General features: G+C 44.2%; 2 protein-coding genes across 8 annotated transcripts in view; one reads left to right on the top strand and one right to left on the bottom strand.

Annotated features, from left to right (window-relative positions):
* The window catches only part of THSD4 (thrombospondin type 1 domain containing 4), a 564941-nt gene that overhangs the window by 247693 nt on the left and 297101 nt on the right, over nucleotides 1–20147 (top strand). For all 7 annotated transcript variants that reach the window (XR_007153141.1, XM_047863578.1, XM_047863580.1 and 4 more), the window contains one exon: nucleotides 5129–5265. Coding sequence is in view for 6 of the 7 variants with exons in the window: in XM_047863578.1 (XP_047719534.1) it covers nucleotides 5129–5265 (137 nt within the window). In the remaining variant the exon portion in view is untranslated. The remainder of the gene's footprint in view (nucleotides 1–5128; nucleotides 5266–20147) is intronic.
* LOC125168447 (profilin-1-like) lies at nucleotides 11792–12318 on the bottom strand. The gene has a single exon (XM_047863583.1). The coding sequence runs from the start codon at nucleotides 12278–12280 to the stop codon at nucleotides 11894–11896; it is 387 nt and encodes a 128-aa protein (XP_047719539.1). The 5' UTR covers nucleotides 12281–12318; the 3' UTR covers nucleotides 11792–11893.

Here is a 20147-nt window from a genome sequence, read left to right as displayed (position 1 = left end):
TTTTTTTTTTTTTGTCTAACTGCCCTGGTTAGAAGTCCTTTTTGTTTCTATAAAATCAATAGTAATGTTCCCCCTTCGTTCCTGATGTTAGTGTTTTGAGTCTTCTCTTTTATTCTTAGTCGATCTAAAAGTTTGTCAATTTTGTTTATCTTTACAAAGACCAACTCTGAGTTTCATTAATTTTCTCTGTTGCCTCTCCCTGCTCTATATAATTTATTTCCATTCTAGATTTCTTTCTTCTGTTGACTTTAGGTTTAGTTTGTTCTTCTTTCTCTAGTACTTAATGTGGGAGATTAGGTTATTGATTTGAGATTTTTTTTTAACATGGGTGTTTACAGCTATAAATTTTCCTCCAAGCACTGCTATATCTGCATCCCATAAGTTTTGGTGTGTTGTATTTTTATTTTTATTTACCTCAAAGTATTTTCTTATTTCCCTTGTGTGTGTGTTTTCTTGATCAGTTATTTAGAAATATGTTGTTTAGTTTCCACATATTTTTGAAATCCCCAGACTCCTCTCTGGTTTTGATTCCTAATTTCATTCCATTGCGGCAAGTGAACATATTTTGTGTGACTTCAATCCTTTTAAATTTATTAAGGCTTGTTTTATTATTTAACATTTGTTCCCTCCTGGAGACGATTTCATGTACACTTGAGAAGAATGAGTGTTTTGCTGTTGTTGGGTAGAAAGTTCTATAGATAGCTATTAGGTCTAGTTGGTTCAGAGTGCTGTTCAAGTCTTCTGTTTCCTTGCTGATCTTCTGTCTAGTCATTCTATTCATTATTGAAAGTGTGGTATCAACATTTCAAACTATTCTTATTGAATTGCCCAGTTCTCCTTTCAGTTCTGTCAGTTTTTGCTTCATGTGCTTTGGAGCTCTGTTGTTGTCTTCCTAATGCATTGACTCTTTTGTCATTATAAAATGCTACTATTTGTCTCTAGTAACAGTTTTTGTCTTAAAGTCTGTTTTGTCTCATAGTAGTATAGCCTGCTCCAGCTGTCTTTTGACAGTGTTCTCATTGCTTTTATGAAGGAGTTAATTTTCAGAGGCTTTTAGCTAACCATTCTGGAAAATGGAATCGCTAACTACTTCTTAATCACCCTTACAGATTTTCCCCCCGTTTTTAGGCCTTCTTTCTGCCCTATTTCCAAAGTTACCTCTTGGAGATGCAACAATACTAGATAGCTTCGATGCTTCAGTTCCTGCTTAGGATCAGTTTTCTTGGGTCTGCTACGTCATTTCCATGAGTCCTTTGCTTCCCACCTTCCAAAATTTTGTAACTATTAATTCCTTTTCTATTTCCTTTGCCCTTTATCACTTGAAAAATGTCTTTACTCTTATATCAGGGGGCTTTCCAAGGGGACACAGTTCAGGGAGTGATTTAAATATTGAACCGTATTTGAGAGTAAATCCTTTAGCTGTTAGCTGTTTTATTCTAAGTAACCTGAATTCTTTTGTGTGATCTCCAGAGTTTAATAAGAAGAGAGATTTTTTTAGCTATCATGGATCCAGATACCTGGCAATTCTAAGTTTAATTACAGATAGTGCTTATATTATCTTTGAAACTTGGGTGTGGAATTTGAACATCTTTGATTCAAAATAAGAATGGTCAGCTGCTTCTAGCTCTTCTCTCACTGTTTGATTTTTCTTAGAGCAGTGGCTGTGAAATGTGTGCACCAGAATCACTCTGAGGGCTTATTTAAAATATAGCTTGCCTGAGTCTCTGATGCAGGACTAGGAGGCGTGGCCTCAGAATCTACATTTTCAACAAGTTCCCAGGTGAGGCTGTGCTTCTGGTCCTGGGACACAGAATCACCCTCTCAGTGTGTGGAATATAAAGGTGTTCCCTTTGGGGGTGGGGAGGACAGAGAAGGAGAGCAATAAGAGAATCAGGGGGAGAAGGAGATGCCCGCTTTGCTCTCAGCCCACTGCCCCCCGCTGGTGGCCACTCTTCTGTTTTCCTCCTCTCTCTCTGCTGGTAAAACCAAGCCAAGATCTGCTTAGAGAAGACGCTCTTGGCTCTTGGCTTCTCTTCTATAGAGAAGTATAATTATATTCACAGAGGAAAAAAAGGAATGAAGTGATTATCCATGAGAAAACTTAATCTGAGGCCCTACAAATATAGTTTTAATGTAGTTTAAAAAGAATTTTTTTTTAATGTTTATTTATTTTTGAGAGAAAGAGAGACAGAGCATGAGCGGGGGAGGGGCAGAGAGAGAGGGAGACAGAAACCGAAGCAGGCTCCAGGCTTTGAGCTGTCACCACAGAACCAGATGTGGGGCTCGAACCCTCAAACGGCGCGATCGTGACCTGAACCAAAGTCAGACACTTAACTGACTGAGCCAGCCAGGCGCCCCTATTTTTATGTGGAATTTTAAGGTGGCTGGGGAGTATACACAGGGCCTAAAGAAGTGAGTCCTTGTGTACTTTTATGAGACACACTAGGTTGAGCATTGCCAAGGCAACAGGCGGTCTGATAGTTCTGATAGGCGGTCAGTTGTCCGCAGGGGTCTATTATCTGCTAGGAGCCCCCTCTTTCCTTCTTGCAAGTCTGAGGCAGCAGGGACACTGAGCCACAGTGGTAGAGGGTCAGACCTAGTGGCAGGAGAGGTGCAGACATCAGGCCAGTCCTCCAGGTTACTTTCATGTAGCTTTTTGGAGATTCTGCCATAATTGCCCCACATTCAGCCAGAATGTTCTCCTGTAGTATGTAGAATGTTCTCAGAATGTTGTTCTGTAGTATGGTAACGAATAGGGAGAAATAAAATTGTGGCCGCAAAAGCTAGTATCCCAAAGGCTAGAGGTAGTTGGGAGAGAGCCAGGAGAAGTGAGAACTCAAAACTCTGGCCCCTCCTGAGGCTGCCTCTCAGACGCTGTTATTACTTGAAATGCAATGCACCTGGATAGTTCCTGCTGTCACTTCAGAAAATGAAGAGCTGGGAAGGAAGAAGCAGGGTCCAGGTAGATAGATGACCTGAGGAAGCAAGCTTTGGGGACTACTTTACCTCTAACTTGTCACCTCCTTTCTTAGGCCTTTGTGGTGGTATGTTTTTAATCTATGAAATGATGACTTGGTTTTAGATAATTCCCGAAGGCACTTCCATCTTTGGTATTCTTGGATTTTTCCAAGATCACCTCTTCTATCTTTTGGGCAGCCAGGGTACAAAACCCTGCCTCTTGACTTCTAAGATAGAGCTTAACATACATAGAAGGTTCAATGTTCCCTAAGCCATGTGGTCCCAGAGGCTCCATGTTATTTCCTGTTAGTGGTTTTCAATGGCTTTGGAGTGAAGTTCATTGCTATGACAGTCAGGCAGCTACACTGGGGAAAATATGATGTATTGTGTTGTGTAGGAAAGAGTCAGTGTTATACAATCCAGTAATCAGATTTTCAGACAAAGGCATGACCCTGGAACATGCTGTCTATGACTGAGCAAAGCGTTAGTCTTGTCTCAAAAAACAGTTAAAAAAAAAAAAGTCAGTATTTACTTGGCTTGTCTGTTTTGGATATGGAAATACATCTTGCCTGAAAATTTTTCTCATTCTTATTTTGGAGGCAACTAAATTGTTCTGAAGATATTAGTAGCAGCAGTAATTAATTATTAGCATGTATTGAGCGCTGTGTGCCAGGCTCGGTGTGAAATAACAGAAATACAGAGAAAGACTCTGTGAGGGAATACATCTCATTGGGGAAGATGAGAGAAAGGCAAAATATAAAATTTTAAAAAGGCCAGTATTTACTTATTCATCCCTCCTCTTATTCCTCAGGGATTGGTAGAGCATCTGCTCTGTGCCCGCCTCTGTACTGGATGCTGGCGGTACAAAAGTGAATACGCCAGGCATGTCCCTGTGGTCCCTCAAGACTCTGCTTCAGTGAAGTTTGGTTAACCTTATTGTAGAGGGGGCCAGATCAGATGGCTGGATGTACAGGCAAGGTCGGGATCCACGGAGGGCTTCCTAGAGGACATGACCTGGGAACGAAAGCAAAGTAGAAACCGGTACTAGCCAAGTAAGGCAAAGGCAGGAGAATAGTTAAGCAATAGCTGGAGAGAGGAAGTGCTTAGTTGGGTACGCAGCAAGGATGTAAGGAGAAACAGTAGGAAATGAGACTATAAAGGTAGGCAAGATTCAGTTCTTGACAGATGGTTTATCTCTTGCTGAGGACTTTGGATTTCAACCCAAGGTGATACGGAAACCACTTAAATATCTCATAATGGAGGAATTATTACAGGAAACTCTAGCCGTTTAAAAGAACATAAAGATGATATAATTGCGTAGATATTCAGTAACAATTTTTTTAAAGCAGAACATAAAAATTGTGTGCTCACTGTGATTGCTGATAAGTAAGATATAATTGTGACTATGTTAAAACTTGGGAGGACTTCTAAAAGTGGAGTCTATTGTTTGCATCGTGGGATTCTTGAAGAATCCCTTTATGATATCTGCTCTGCATCGAATGTCTACTATATGCCCATAGACCAAGACACAATCCCTTCCCTCGACCAGCAACTGTGGGGAGATCTAGTAACTTGGATGAAGTTTTTATTTATTTATTTTTTATTTTTGTAAGTTTATTTATTTATTTTGAGAGAGACAGAGATAGCGTGCGTGGGGGAGGGGCAGAGAGAGAGGGAGAGGGAGAGAGAGAATCCCAGGCAGGCTCTGTGCTGCCAGCATAGAGCCCGATGTGGGGCTTGAACTCATGAAACTGTGAGATCATGACCTGAGCCGAAACCAAGAGTCAGATGCTCAACCAACTGAGCTACCCAGGTGCCCCTGATGCAGTGTTTTTAAAGTGTGTGATTATGAGACGTCTGGAATAGGCAGATCCATAGATAGCAAGTAGATGGGTGGTTGCCAAGGTCCGGAGGGAATGACAGCGAACAGGTCCAGGGCTGTTTTCTGGGGGTGACAGAAATGTTCTGGAATTAGTGGTGATGGTTGTACAACATTGGGAATAGGCTCAACACCACTGAATTGTACACTTTGGCTAAAATGTTTATTTTTATGTTATTATGTCATGTGAATTTTATCTCAGTACAGAATACCAGAAGAAAAAAAAGATGCTTTTTTTTTCTTTCTTTTTTTTTTTTTTTTTTTTTTTTTTTTTTTTTTTTTTTTTGGTAGTAAAGGGCAATCGGAAGTGTGAGTTGAACTGCCAGGCGATGGGCTACCGCTTCTATGTCCGGCAAGCCGAGAAGGTCATTGACGGTACCCCCTGTGACCAGAATGGCACGGCCATCTGCGTGTCTGGGCAGTGCAAGGTAAGTGCCCCGGGCTGGGTGTCTGTAGCACGTTCTCAGGGTGTTTGATCTGAGACTGCCAACTCCATTATGGGTGGCCAAGCTGTGACCCGCTGGTGCCCCACAACCCACAGGGACACGGAACCACGAGCTCTGGGAGAAGCAGGCTAAGATAGGGCAGATTGGTCCTCTCTGTGTTTTTGATCCTTGGGAGTCGCCACGGCTCGGTCTGGTATTTCAAGTATTGAGTGATTTATATGTACACCCTGTGCATCCAGAGGGACTCGGCGATCCTTCCTCGCCTCTGAAGTGGAGGTGATGAAAGGCACTGCCAGATCAGTCAAGAAACGGTGGGCATCATGAGGGTGGCATTTTAAGGGCATGGTGTGTCTTCTATCTCTTGCCTGCCACCAGATGGGCAGGCTTCCAAGTGAAAGGTGTTCTCTGCCTTTTGTAGCAGAGGAGTACCTCAAATGGGAATTTTCAGCCCCTTCGGACCCGTGAAGTGTGTTCCGGGAACTCCTTGCCCTGCATTCTGCAAATACACGGGGCTTGAGAGTCCTTGTGGGGTGCTAACCAGTGACGGAAAGCACCATTTGGTCAGAAATAGGCACCTTAGATGAGGTGGTCCAGATTCCATAGCCGCTTTAATTTGGGCCTGGAACTGCCACCCTTCTTGCGCCTATCAATGTATCGGCGGATCTAAGCCTCTAGCAGGTACATGACTCTTTGGGGCCCAGACTAAAACTCCATCTTAATGAACACTCAGTAGCTGGCAGGCTTGACTTTCATCAAAGGAAGAGCTCTTTGGTTATCACCTCTGAAAGTTCCTGTTACGCTCTGTATGTAATTGCTCAGTATCAAAGTTACTAAAGGATGGTCGATAAGCACAGCCTTCCCTTTCCAGACTTGTTTTTGAGAGAGGGGGTGGGGGTCGGGGTCGGGGGGCGGCTGAGCTGTCAGCAGAGAGCCTGATGCAGGGCTTGAACTCGTGAACCGCGAGATCGTGACCTGAGCCGAAGTCGGACGTTTAACCAACTGAGCCACCCAGGTGCCCCAAGACTCGTTTTTTAATGAGGAGGCTTTAAATAGGTTGCAAAATAACTTACTAAAGCAGTGCAGAGATGCTCAGATGTTGAATGAAAGTTCAGAAGGCAACAGCTGTCACTTTTGTATCTGGTGGGTGTGAAGGGGCTTTGGAAGAGCAAAACCCCAAAAGAAGAAGGACGTGGCACAGAAGGGGTAAGTGAGCGTGGCGGGAAGAACCGTCGGGGCTGAGACCTGTCCGGCCTCCATTTTCCACCCCTTTGGGAGAACCACATATCCTCTCCGCACCTCACTGACTTCAGATAATACCTAAGAGGGTTCTGTTAGAGGTTTTGATCTCCAGCTCAGCTGGTCTCTGCTTCTAAACGTGACTGAGCCTGAAATGGTGGCCCTTACAGCAACATAGCTTTTTCTTTCAGGCCCCGAATCTGCTGTTCATTTCCTGAATACAGGTGCACACTGCTGGGGGGTGGTGTAGGGTAATGGTTAAACACATGCCCTCGGGAAGTCAGACTGCCCGGATTCAAATCCTGCCTCTTCCACTGTGTGATTTACTGTGTTGATCTCGCACAGGTCATAAAAGCTCTCTGTGCCTGTGCAATGTGAGGAGGGCGGTACCTACCTCCTGTGTCTCGGTGCACAGTTGTGAACCCATACATGCAGGGCCCTTGTAACAGGTCTTGCATTTAGTAAGCAGCTGACACTGATTAGTATTAATAGATTGTTTATGTCCACAGAGGTCCTACTGGCTTTGAGTTTCCTATGCAAAAGCATTTGCTTTGTTTATTTTTTTGTTGGTAGATTATGGATTTATGAGACTCACATTCTGTCAGGGGAACGCTGGCGTGTGTTCCCACACTCTAGAGTGAGCTGCTAGGGGACAGCAGATTCTGATTCGGCAGGGCTGGGGAGGGGCCTGAATGTCTGTCCTTCCAACAGGATGCTAAGGCTTCTGGGCCACAAGTGGCAACCGTTTTAAAGGATACTTTGATGAGAATACGGTTGACAGAGAATCAGAAACATAAATACAGAGTGGCGTCGCGACTTGGAAGGAAGCTTTCCACCAGAGGGGCAGGGGCGTCGTGTTTTCTCAGTGCTGCCTTAAGGGTCTCTGACCTGATGATACGAAGGAAAAACAAACACTCATAAGGATGCGGGTGTGGATCCTCGCTGATTGTCGAACACCATCAGGGCTGCAGGGCAGCACAGTTTGTAGATGATAATTGCTAAAAGATCAAAACAGACATTCCTTAGCATGCGGGCAGATTAATAGGAATTTGATGTTACAAGGACCGCTTTGATATCGCTACGTATTTGCTCTCTGTGCACTTGCCTGAAACTTCCCTCACTGAAGTTGCTGGAATCACGGACTGTCCCGTCCTCTTTAGAACTTAAATTTAAATAATCAGAAGTACGTTTGCTTCCTAAGCTGAAGGTCTGTTTACTTTGCAGCTTTCAAAGGGTACAGTGTCCTTTTCTGAATATTTGATTGGAAGCCCAGAATCCACACTGGTATCTCTGCCTCACTGACTTGTGGCTGAGAGAGCTGTCCCTCACGGACAGGAGCGTCCGCATCTGAAATAGCTCCAGAAGGCCTCTGCTGGCCACAGAAAGTTGAAATGCAAAGCCAGGCCTGCTACGGAAGTTAATGAAAGGCAATGAGCATTCAATAAGAGTACGAGCTAAACCCACAGAAGAGTAGCTGAGAGGCAATGGTGTCGTCCCCCTGGACACCAAGCCAGAGAAAGGCCCCAGGCCCACCCCGTGCAAGCTGGAATGCTGTGTTCCTATGCCGGCAGAGAGCTCCCTGGCCAGCCTGTGTTTACACTGTTGCTGGACCTCCTCTGTGTTTTAGATCCAAGAGTTGGAAGAGGGGCAGGAAGAATGCAGACATCCCAGAACTGGCTGGTGAGGGGCGGGAGGGCTGCAGAAAATGGGGGTCCCTTACCAGTCCCTCAGTGCTGGGTGATGCTTTCTTTTCTTGACAGGGACTGAAGGATCCCAAAAGTTGTCTTCAGGTTAAGGACTGCATATGGATAGGCTTTGAGCGGAAAGAACGGTCTTTTCCTCAAGCAAGAGAATGTATCTGAAGCCCACAGAGACCCTATACCTTGCTCAACTTGACCCCTTCCCTGTAGACGTCAAATAGGAATATCCGGCCAATCTTCAAAGAAGTCTCTAAGGCACTTCTGGTCCTGCCCAGTCATTACTGTCATTTATGGGAACGAAATAGCATTTACGTATAATTAACAGAGCACAGTAATCATTTCTGTTAAGCATCACGTTAACTGTACTGTGATTTTTTTTTTTTTTTGGCTTGGTCACAGCTTTGAACTGTCTAAATAATTCTGAATTTTAATAGTTTGCTGATACATGCATTCTTTTTGCTCACAACTTAATAAAACTAGATGGAAGTTTCTCTTCAGTGGTACAGCAGGCATTTGAAAGAACTAGAAGAGAAAAACACTCTGAGCTCCCTAGAGAGCAGCCTTACAGAAACCTCTGACTTCTGGACTTGAGTGGTCCTGAAAGTGAGAACCATCCCAAGACCCACTCTCCTCCCCCCAACAAAAAGTCTTTGGTGGGGAAGGAACAGGCCTTGAGGATGCCTTGCAATAAATAGGCTGATGCAAAACCTTGGAGGAGGAACATGTGGGAGAGGATATGGCTAGCTAGGAGCCTTCTCTGAGTGTGTATTGTGTTCCAGACGCTGCGCTGTGTGCTTTACATTCAAGATGATATCTGGGGCGCCGGGGTGGCTCAGTTAAGCGTCTGACTTGCGCTCAGGTCACGATCTCATGGTGCGTGACTTCAAGCCCTGTGTCGGGCTCTGGGCTGACAGCTCAGAGCCTGGAGCCTGCTTCCGATTCTGTGTCTCCCTCTCTCTCTGCCCCTCTTCCGGTAGCCCTTTCTCTCTCCCTCTCCCCCCCTCAAAAATGAATAAACATTAAAAAAAAGTTTTTTAAAGAATCTGTTTCCAAAAAAATGATATCATTAATCCACCCGTCTTCACAATAACTCAGTCAGTGGGAATTATCAGTCCCTGTTTTACAGAGGACTGTTACAACGCTGAGCTGAGTCAGCCAATAAGGGCTACTTGGCAGTTTGACTACCAATAATTCGTTTTTTAGGCTGAACTGTTCATCAGAATAGGAGGAGTCGTTTGTATGTGATGGGAAGAAACCCATGTGCTTTATTTAGCTACGTCTCCTCTTCTGAGTTTATTTTCCTCACTGCCTCTTTCCAAAACAGGCTCCTTTTTCGAAACGTGTATCAGGACATGTCTGTCTTTTGCTTAAATTCCATGCGTGGCTCCCCCTCGCCTATAGGAATCAAGTCTAGGTCCTGCATCATCTGTCTCCTGCCTGGCCTCCCCGGGCCTCCAGTGCTGGCTGGGCTGGGACATGTTACCCCCCCAGACCGAGCAGGCCGACAGGGCTTCGTGTCCAAGAGAACGTACATGCTGTCCCCTCGGCCTCGTGTCCACTCTTGGTCCACTTGGTGGATTCTGCCCAGAAGCAGAGTCTGGGCAGAGTACTGGCTGACCCCCTTGAGCCCTGTTTCCATTCTTCTGTCCCCACTGCTTGTAACTGTTTGTTCCCATTGCCCCCACCTACCACCCAGCAAGCTGGGAGCCATTCTAGCCATTTTGCTTTAGCAAAATGCCTACCATTGAAAAGGTGCTTAAAATAAATGTGTAAATGAATTGAGGTCTTGGTGACTCAGTCTGTTGGATTGCAACAAATGAAATTAGTCTTGTAACCAGCACAGAGTTTTCTCTTTTTTGGCTGGGATGGGCAATCGAGTGCAGCTAAAACAAGGACACGAAGCCCCCTTGGCCAGATCCCCAGAACCCAAGGCCTCAAAGGTCGGGGAAAATTCTTGGCCTCTGCCAAGCTCTCCATCCCTCGTCCTGTTTTATTTTGCTCATTCTGAATTTCTTGAGTCCCTTCAGAGCAAAGGCAGGAAGGAACGAAGCCAGTGTGAGTACACACATTCCGAAGGTGCCTTCTGTGGAGGGAAAAGCACCCCTTCTGCCCTCAGACTTCCACCTCTCGTCCCCGGTGGGTCATCACCTCCCGTGCAGGGCGCTGGTTGAGGCCCACCGTCTGCCCGCACTCAGCGGGGGCCTTCACACCTCCTCTCCCAGCCGGGACACTGCTCGCCTTCAATCTGGACACATCCGCAGACGGTGTCAGATTTATTCAGTAAATTAAAGCAAGGTAACTGTTTCCAAATGTTCAGAGATAAGCTCTGGACCCGCGTGCTGCCCTGACCGGGAAGGATGACAGAATGGGGTTTGTGCACGCTCGTGTGTGTTCAGGCCATCATTCACAATATTGTGCTTTCCTGAGCCGAATGGGTAGGTACCCCCTGCTCACTTCTCTGCCCCTTTGCCCTAAGTTGCTTCTTTTTTTTTTTTTTTTTTCTTTTGTGGACTTTGCTTATAGTTCTTTAGCTACCTGAATAGAACCAAGAGAGTAATTGTGTTGGGTAAAATGTTCTCCCCTTTGCCAGATGTCTGCATGATCAGCCTTGAAATAAGGCGGAGACCTTTTACTTTGCTTGAATTCCGAGCTTATGGGACACTTTGTGGGCTCCCACCTGCATTCCCACCCCCAGCAAACGGTGTTCTATTTGTGACTATTAAAGTGCGTATCATATTATGTTACAGTTATTTTGACACATGTCTGAATCCTACCGTAGAGGGAACAAGTGTCTTGTGTATTTGTATCTTCAGTGCTTAATTAACATGTTAAGATTATTCAGCAAATATTCTTAAATCATATGAAAGAATGAATGAAAAGAACAAGTTAGAAACTGGCTGTGTAAACCTCTTTTCCTACAAATAATCAAGAATAGGATTAAAGAAGCATTGAAATGTTAGCTCCCAAGCCCTGTTCTCAGGACCTCTTGACATCTGAAACTGACACCTCAAGTAAAACTGACGAAGTGTGCTTCTTTCCCATTATCAATGATTTTTCTCACTTTCAGTCATTGGGACCACCACTAGCATAAAAACTCTGGTTACATTTCTTAGTTGATGGATGCTTATTAATTAAGCATTAACAGCCCAAGCACTATGGTATGATTATTAATTAACTCAACAAATAATCTTTTTTTAAATTTTTTTTTTTAACATTTATTTCTTTTTGAGACAGAGAGAGACAGAGCATGAACGGGGGAGGGTCAGAGAGAGGGAGACACAGAATCTGAAACAGGCTCCGGGCTCCGAGCTGTCAGCACAGAGCCCGACACGGGGCTCGAACTCACGGACCGCGAGATCACGACCTGAGCCGAAGTTTTTTTTGTTAGTAGAATCTTTTTTATTCAGAAAAAAAAAAAAAAAACCCAAAAAACAAAAAAGTTTTCCAACCACACACAGGAGGGGTACAGGGAGGGGGAGGTGTCTGTCCATCCAGCCCCAGCCCCCAGCCCATGTGGTTTTGGCAGCAACAAGGGGTGTGGGGTAATGGCCCAAAAAATAAAAATGGTGTACGTGTGTGTATGGGAAGGAGAGGGGTGCAAAAGCAGTGGGGGTGGTGGGGGGGAGGGATGGACGAGGTCAGTACTGGGAACGCCGCAGGTGGGAGGCCATTTCCTAACATTTCTTGTTGATCATCCCGCCGTGGACACCTTCTTTGCCCATCAGCAGGACTAGCGTCTTGGCAGTCATGGTGACAGTGATGTTGAAGGTGGGAGCTCCGCCGGTGCTCTTGGTACGGAGATCCATGGTAAATTCCCCGTCCTGCAGCAGCGAGTCCCGGATAACAGAGCATTTCTGGCCCCCAAGTGTCAGCCCGTTCACGAAAAAACTTGACCGGTCTTTGCCAACCAGGACACCAACCTCAGCTGGCGTGATGTTGACGAAGGTTTTCCCGGGGACGGCGGCCCAGACGGAGGGCGAGTCCTTGTAGCCCACGATGGCCGCGTCCTGACAGGTCCCGTCCGCCATGAGGTTGTCGATGTAGGCGTTCCACCCGGCCATGGCGCTGCTGCTGGGGCTGCTCTGGGCGCTGCTGCTGGGGCCGCCATCACGACTGAGCCACCCAGGCGCCCCGAAAATAATCTTAACTGCTCCCTGATGTACACTGGGCTGGGCCTGGGGGATAAAACAGTAGAAAAGATTAACACGGTTCCTCCCCACATTGAGTTTAAAACCTAATGGAAAAAGTAATAGGAAAGGTTGGTTAACAGGCAAAAGAATTACAAATTTTGACGAGCATTATGAAATTAATGGGGGAACTGTGATGGAGAACTGGTGAGGAGGCCCACCTTAGATGGACTGTAGGGGAGGGCAAGGGTCGAGGTAACAGATGGAGGTGGTGCTAGTAGGTCCCCAGGGATGGGAGAAGTTGTACACCAAGTCTGCAGCTCAGGACCCAGGACCCACGTAGTACTCCGGAGCTGATAGATATGGAGATGAACCCTTTGTGCCTTCTTCCTGCTCTCTGCCCCTTAGGTTAATCTGGCGTCCCCTTTATGGTGCCAAACTTCGGTCTTCCAAAGAGCCCACATGTCTTCCCGAACACATTCTGGCTTTAGCAATAGAAAGGCTTCCATTAAGTGATTCCGTGCCGCCGGAAAGGCTCTCCTGGAAACTGGATGATACTAAGAGCAGGTTTTGGGGTCAGCCAGGATCTCCAAGATGAAAGCAAGTGAAAGAGGGGCTGCCCAGGTAAAATTGGGTCAGGATATCCAGAGCATCAACCTTCCCTTCCTGGTGGTCTGTCTGTACCAGAGAGAGGAATTTAGGGCACTTCCCCCTAGCTTTCTGAAGGAATGGGCAGCATTCCCCCTAAGGGATCTTAAAGAAGTGTCCTATCTAAATAGGCTGGAATGGTGACTGGCATTTGTAACTGAGACTTCAGAGGAAGCTTCAGCAGAGTCCCCTGGGCCAAATATCTCTCTCTGCCCCCATGCAACCCATCGCCACCCCTAAACCAGTCACAGACTAGAAGCACCACATGCATATGATCTGTTACATATAGACACTCCTGAGCTATGCCGCACCCATTCCAAAAAGCTCAACTCCACAGGTACTTTTCTACAAGGCCCTGGATAACCTATAAAGTATGCAGAAAGCTGTGCTGCGTACAGAAACACCAGGCAGTCTCTGTTCAGACTCACAAGCCCGAGGGGAACAGCCGCCTACTTTCCCTTTGGTCCCTCCGCACGTCCTCACTGAGTCAGCTCATATTCTTAACTGGTGATATTGATGTGGGATCAGATTTCTTCTTTCACGTAGACTGCTTAGCCTGAGGATGGCTCTAATAGAGCCTAGAAGTCTGAGTGAAGATATGTAGGGGAAGCCCACCATCCCAACCTCAAGTTTGGGCATCTCGTTTACATTTCTGCTAAAAGTCAGGTCAGACTGAGTAGTGAGGAGCTCTGCTAGTGTGTTAGAAAAGCTTTAGAGAGATATCCACAATTGTGTCATGCATCTAGGTAGAAATAGGTATTGGAGGACAAAAGTGCCAGATGAAAATACTTACATTTTGTATTTCATATTTTTAATAGATAATACATTTATGTGACTCAGGCATCAAACGGTATGATCCCCTGTCCCATATCTACCCAGCTCCCCATGCGCCAACAGAAAATAACCATTGTTCGATAGTTTTTTTTGTTGTTATTAAAAAAATTTTTTTTTAATGTTTATTTATTTTTGAGAGAGAGACAGAGAGAGAGCACAAGCAAGGGAGGGGCAGAGAGAGAGAGGGAGACACAGAATCGGAAGCAGGCTCCAGGCTCCAAGCTGTCAGCACAGAGCCCAAGGTGGGGCTTGACTTCACGAACCACGAGATCATGACCCGAGCCGAAGTCAGATGCTTAACCGACTGAGCCACCCAGGCTCCCCGGTAGTTTCTTTTTTAAGGCAGATATATTTATGCATCTGCAAGCCCACGATATATTACTTTCTCCTTCTTTTCGATGCGTATAGTAGCTTACCACACACATGGTCCTGGACCTTGCTTTTCTTACTTAACATAACTTGGCAAGCTTTCCATTCCTCTATCTGAAGGACCTCCTCCTTCCATTTACTATGGAATGCATAGCAATGCATTGGATGAATTAACCATGGTTTATTTAACCAGGATGCACACTTAGGATAGATCCAGTCTTAACCATTACCAGGAAATCTGAAACAAATACACTGGTGTGGGGGTCGTTTTACATGTTTGCAAGTATCTGCAGGACAGACTCTTAGAAGTGAGTCGAGAGTCCGTGTGTCTTTGTGATTTTAATGCTCAGTGGGTGGCAAATTGCTCTCCAGAGCAGTTGGAACAACTAACATTCCCACCAGCGATATCTGTGGGTGGTGCATTGTCCTACGTTGGATTTTCGCCAATCTGATAAATGAGAAATGGTATTTTGGGTAGTTTCCATTTGCATTTATCTTATTTTGAGTGAGGTGGAGCATCTTTTCATGGGTTGAGGAACTATTTAAGGGCCTGCAGTAGGATGGGTGAGGTGCCTTGGGTACAGAATTTAAGGACGCATTTAATGAAATTAAATTCTCAGGGCCTCCTTCAATTTTGAGCCTTAGGCACCTCACCTGCCCTGCTTTATTCTCTGCCCCTGATAGTACTGCCCTCCTGACCCAGGAACAATTTATATTCGTTCTGTGTGATGTTTTTTTTTATTGGGTTGTTGATCTTTTCCTTATTTTGTAGGAGCTTTTCATACATGAAAGAGTTTTTTGTTTTGTTTTTTTTTATGATAGAGATTGCAAGGGTTTTGTTTTTGTTTTTTTTTTTTCAAGTAGCCTTTTGACTTATGCCTTTGATCGTGAGGTTTTGGTCATTTTTTTGCCATGGAGACGTTTTAAATTTTTTAATTTTTTTTCAACGTTTTTTATTTATTTTTGGGACAGAGGGAGACAGAGCATGAACGGGGGAGGGGCAGAGAGAGAGGGAGACACAGAACCGGAAACAGGCTCCAGGCTCTGAGCCATCAGCCCAGAGCCCTACGCAGGGCTCGAACTCACGGACCGTGAGATCATGACCTGGCTGAAGTCGGACGCTTAACCGACTGCGCCACCCAGGCGCCCCCGTTTTAAATTTTTTAAATGGTGAATTTAGCAATTCTCTCTTTTATGATTCTAGATTTTGTGTCATGGAAAGACGTCTTACACTCTGAAGCTTTAAAACATTCTTCTGTGTCTTCCTTCACTAATTTATGGCTCTATGCTTTTATATTTTTATATTCATACAAAAATTTTGTTTTAAAATTTTTATTTACATAAAATTTAAATTTTAATTTAAACATTTAAATTTAAATTGTAAATTGTAATTTTAAATTAAATTTTAATTTAAATATTTCAATTTAAATTTTAAATTTAATTTAAATTTAAATAAATTTTATTTTATATATTTATATTTTACTTTATATTTTATATTAATCCACTTAGAATTTGCCCTTGTGTGTTGTGTGAGGTATGGATTTAATTATACTTTTTTTTCAGACGGCTACCCAGTTATGCTTTACCATAATTGAATAAATCTTTCCCTCATTATTTTGAGGCTCCCTCTTTATTACTGTGTATATGTATGCATGTAAGCATATATTTGGGGCTTTATATTCTATTCCATTAGTCTATATGTCTATTCATACATGAATACCAGAACATACATTTTCAGAGAGAAAATATAGCAGCATTTAAACTTATGTTGGGGAGGAAAATTTTTCTTCTATCCTTCAAGGTTCTTCTGCCTGCTACAAGAATTAAATTGTCACAAATAACATTAACAGGAGAAAATCAAATTTAATTATGTACATATGGGAAATCCACATAAACACGAGAGATTCCAAAGACAGCCAAAATGAGATATATATGTCATTCTGGGCCAGGGAGAAGTGGGTAAGGGTCTAAGGCTTCAAAGAGAAGGAAGACAATTGATAGGAAGAATGGCAAGAGTAAGTATTTGCTGGGCCATCCAGAAACAATGGGACAGAGAGGGCTTTGCTCAAACAAGCCTTGCTAGGGTCCTCCCAGTACCATACCTAGTGTATATTAAACTATAGTGATTTGTGGTGATGGAACAGGTCCTCCATCTAAATCCTTTTAGGCAGTTAGCGGGAAGGCAAAACAAACAAACAAACAAAACCAAAAACCTTCGAGTCTTCCCTTTTTTAAAAAAAATAAAAGCTTATTTACTTATTTATTTTGAGAGAGAGGGAGAAAAGAGAGAGAGAACATGCACAAGCAGGGAAGGGCAGAGAAAGGGGGAGAGAGAGAATCCCAAACAAGCTCTGCACGGTCAGTGCAGACCCTGATGTGGAGCTTGAACTCACGAACCATGAGGTGATGACCTGAGCCAAAATCAAGAGTTGGACGCTTAACCGACTGTGCCACCCAGGCACCCCCTGAATCTTTTGTTTCTTAAAAATAGTCAGCCTAAAATAATTCACATGTCAAAGAGACACATTTTGCAGGGGCAGATTTTGTTGCCCTACATTTATGGACGGTAAGCTTGCTCTTTGCTTGGAACCAGTGCACTCACAACCATTTATTTTATATTTTATTTTATTTTATTTATGTAATTTTATTTTTATTTTTATTTATTTATTTGGAGAAAGAGAGAGTGTGAGTGGGGAAGGGGCAGAGAGAGTGGGGGAGGGAGAGAGAATTCCAGGCAGGTTCCCTACTGTCAGCACGGAGCCCAATGTGGGGTTTGAACCCATGAACTGTGAAATCATGACCTGAACAGAAATCAAAAGTCAGACGCTCAACAGACTGAACCATCCAGGCACCCCACAGACTTTGACTGAAAACCTTTCTCTATCACTTGGAAAAAACCATCTGTGTTTAGAGGCCTTAGCAAGACTTCAAATTCACAGCACGTTTTTACTTAATGGAAAAGTGAATGTTCCATGACTTTTAGGACTGGAATAGCCAAAGTGACAATCATAAAAAGTACTCGCAATGACAAAATCATGGCAGCCCAGGTCAAGATCTCATGGATGGTTGGGGGAAAGAAAAAGAGAATTAGAAGATTTATTGAAAAACACAGAATAAAAGCTTTAGCAGCTGTTTACTTTTATCATTAACTGGATATGACAGGAAAAAAAAAATTCCTGCTTCTAAGAGCAACCCAGCTCTTGAGGTACTGTCTTCTGTCAGGCAGTAAATTGGCAATATCTTCTACAAGTTTTAATTTTTACAGATCCTATCAATTTCTTAAAGCTTATCAACCCATCTCTGATAGTTTGAAATTTAGTTTATCCTAATTATTTTTCCTGTGTCTTATTTTCACAGTTATCAGCAACATGCTAATAATTGTAGCATTCAAGGATATTCCGGATCTGGTTTCCTAACCAAACCTAGAGAGGGTGCCGGCAGGAAAGATTCTTTTTTGCCCTCCCTCTAAACTGGCCCAAATGGACTAAGGAAGGAAGATCAGTAATGGCCAAGGTTGCCAAGGGACTGAATATAATCATGTGCGTAAAAAGATCTTGGACTCAGTCAGACATTTGGTGTTCAAATACTCGCCTTGTTTTCCCAAAACCATACTTGACAAAGCTGTAAAGTATGCTCCCCCTGTGAGAAGGCTGATTAGCTTTTCCTGGGTGAAAGATCTTTGTATCCTCTGGGTTTTAAATTAGTTTCTAAAAGCCTCACCTAAATACTTCACAACGCCTAGTGTTCCTGTGGTGCTTGATGTGTTCTCGATATTATTTTTCACTTGGGGAAAAACAGGCGTTTAAAAAATCTATGTATTGGAGTCCCACAGAGTGAGGCTAGAGATCATGCAATATTTTGTACATGGAAATCCGTGTCTTACTGCCGTGCTCCAGTTTTTATAGATTATGTAGCACAATATCAAGTAAATAAGACTCGAATACTTCTCGGTGAGGACTTTTTCCACTACCTTAAGAAGGATGCTTTTGCAGAACTGGTTGACAGTGACACCTAGTGTTCAGTGTTGAAATCACGTGTCCTTCTTAAAAGCAGCTCCTAAAATAAACTAGCGTAAATTACGGTTTAATTCAGAGCTGACAATAGGCTAAACAAGCCAAAATTAAAATAAGTGGAAGTGGAGAAATGGGGGGCAATAACTGGGACAAATGTAAATTAGAAGGGTGATTTCTTCTTGATGACAACACCAAGAAGTCTATGTAATACCAGGGCCATTGTGTATGGACACACAAAGTAAACTGTTTATTTTCAGTCTTAGCTCTGAATCACTTGGTTTAGTTCAATCTCTTTGGCTCTTGCAAAACCAGGCATGGGTCTGAATTCACTAAGCAAATTGCCTTGATCAAGTCATGTAATTTCTCTGAGAGTCAGTTCTCTTGAATATAAATTAGAGATGCTGAGATGACCTCATAAAATTCTGGGAGAATTAAATATTGTTTCATGCGTAAAGACCGATGGCAATGGTGATGGTGTGGTGATGTGTCTGGGGGCTTATTTGCACAGATCTTCACGTCTGGGGATGGCAAAGACAGACGGGGACCAGGTACAGAAATTGTCTAGGAAATTGGAGCTGGACCTTGGGCGTAGCGAGCAACGGGAGCCATGTCCTGACATGAACAGAAAATGTGGATTGAATGAGGCTCAGATGAAGGGAACCACGAGGACCGAAAAGTCACTGGGTTTGAGAGAGCTGCTGCCCAGCTGACCTGGGATACGGGGTGTGGGAGAGAAGGATGGAAGGAAATGCCAGGCGCCAGCAGAGCTTTAGGAAGATATACAGAAACAATTACCCCCTCAGCCACTCACCAGCTGGGTCTCCTGGGCTAAATTTCTTGGCTTTTCCAAGCCCCATTGGATACCTGGCAGGGCTGCAAGGATTTAATGAGAAGATGCTTGTAAGATCCCCAGCACAAGCCCTGGCATAGCTTATTATTAGCAAGCTCACAATAACTGTGAACTCTTGCTGCTATCTAAAGGCAGGACACAGAAGCAGAAGGAGAGAAATGGCTCAGCCCTTGGTCACAGGACTCTTTGATTCCTCCTTGCCTTTCTACCCTGTTCCCTAGAGATCCTTTTCTACCTCCGTGCCCCACATAGGTCACCTCTGGGAAGCATTCCCTGACCCTGGGGGGCACCGTTGATGAGGTTTTGGAGTGATGGCGGGGTTCAGAGCCGACGGCCAAGAAAGAATTCCTGAAGACATCTTTGGTGCAAAAAGGTGATTTTATTAAAGCACAGGGAGAGGACCCGTGGGCAGAAAGAGCTGCACTGGGGTTGTGAAGAATGACTGGTTATATACTGTGGAGTTGGGGGGAGGTAAAGTCAAGAAGTTTCTTACAGGAATTTCCATATGCTAAAGAAGACTCACAGGTTACTGGAGACCTAGCTATTGTCAGGGCAAGGTTATTTTTCTAGCAAAGCATTAACCTTCAGATAGTAGGGAGTTCCTGGACTTTAGGCTATTGATAAGATTGCCCTTTTCTTTTAATATCACTAAGATATTTGTAAACTGATGGAGACTCTATCAGTTTAACCATTTGTTTTCTTTTTTTTTTTTTTTAATCTTGTAACATGTATTTATTTTTGAGAGAGAGAGAGAGAGAGAGAGAGCGAGCACGAGTCGGGGAGGGGGTGGGGAGAGAGAGAAAGGGTACACAGAATCTGAAGCAGGCTCCAGGCTCTGAGCTGTCAGCACAGAGCTGGATGCGGGGCTCAAACCCACAAAACACAAGATCATGACCTGAACTGAAGTCGGACACTTAAACCACTGAGCCACCCAGGCACCCCTAACCATTTGTTCTCTGTCCTTTCCTTTGCTCTTGGGCAGCCAGGAGTGCCTGAGGAATGTCACACATCTCCCTCCTGTTGGGGGGAAAGGTTGCTTGTGCTCTGCCCTCAGCTTGCCTTATGCTCCCTCATCACCATCACGGCT

This window comes from Prionailurus viverrinus, chromosome B3 (genome assembly GCF_022837055.1).
Source record: "Prionailurus viverrinus isolate Anna chromosome B3, UM_Priviv_1.0, whole genome shotgun sequence".
In the NCBI taxonomy this organism is placed as follows: Eukaryota; Metazoa; Chordata; class Mammalia; order Carnivora; family Felidae; genus Prionailurus; species Prionailurus viverrinus.
Note: the sequence above shows the minus strand (reverse complement) of the source record. Positions and strands in the feature narration are given on the sequence as shown.

Coding starts and splice junctions, on each gene's coding strand:
- LOC125168447 (XM_047863583.1), bottom strand. CDS start 12,280: ATGGCCGGGTGGAACGCCTACATCGACAACCTCATGGCGGACGGGACC.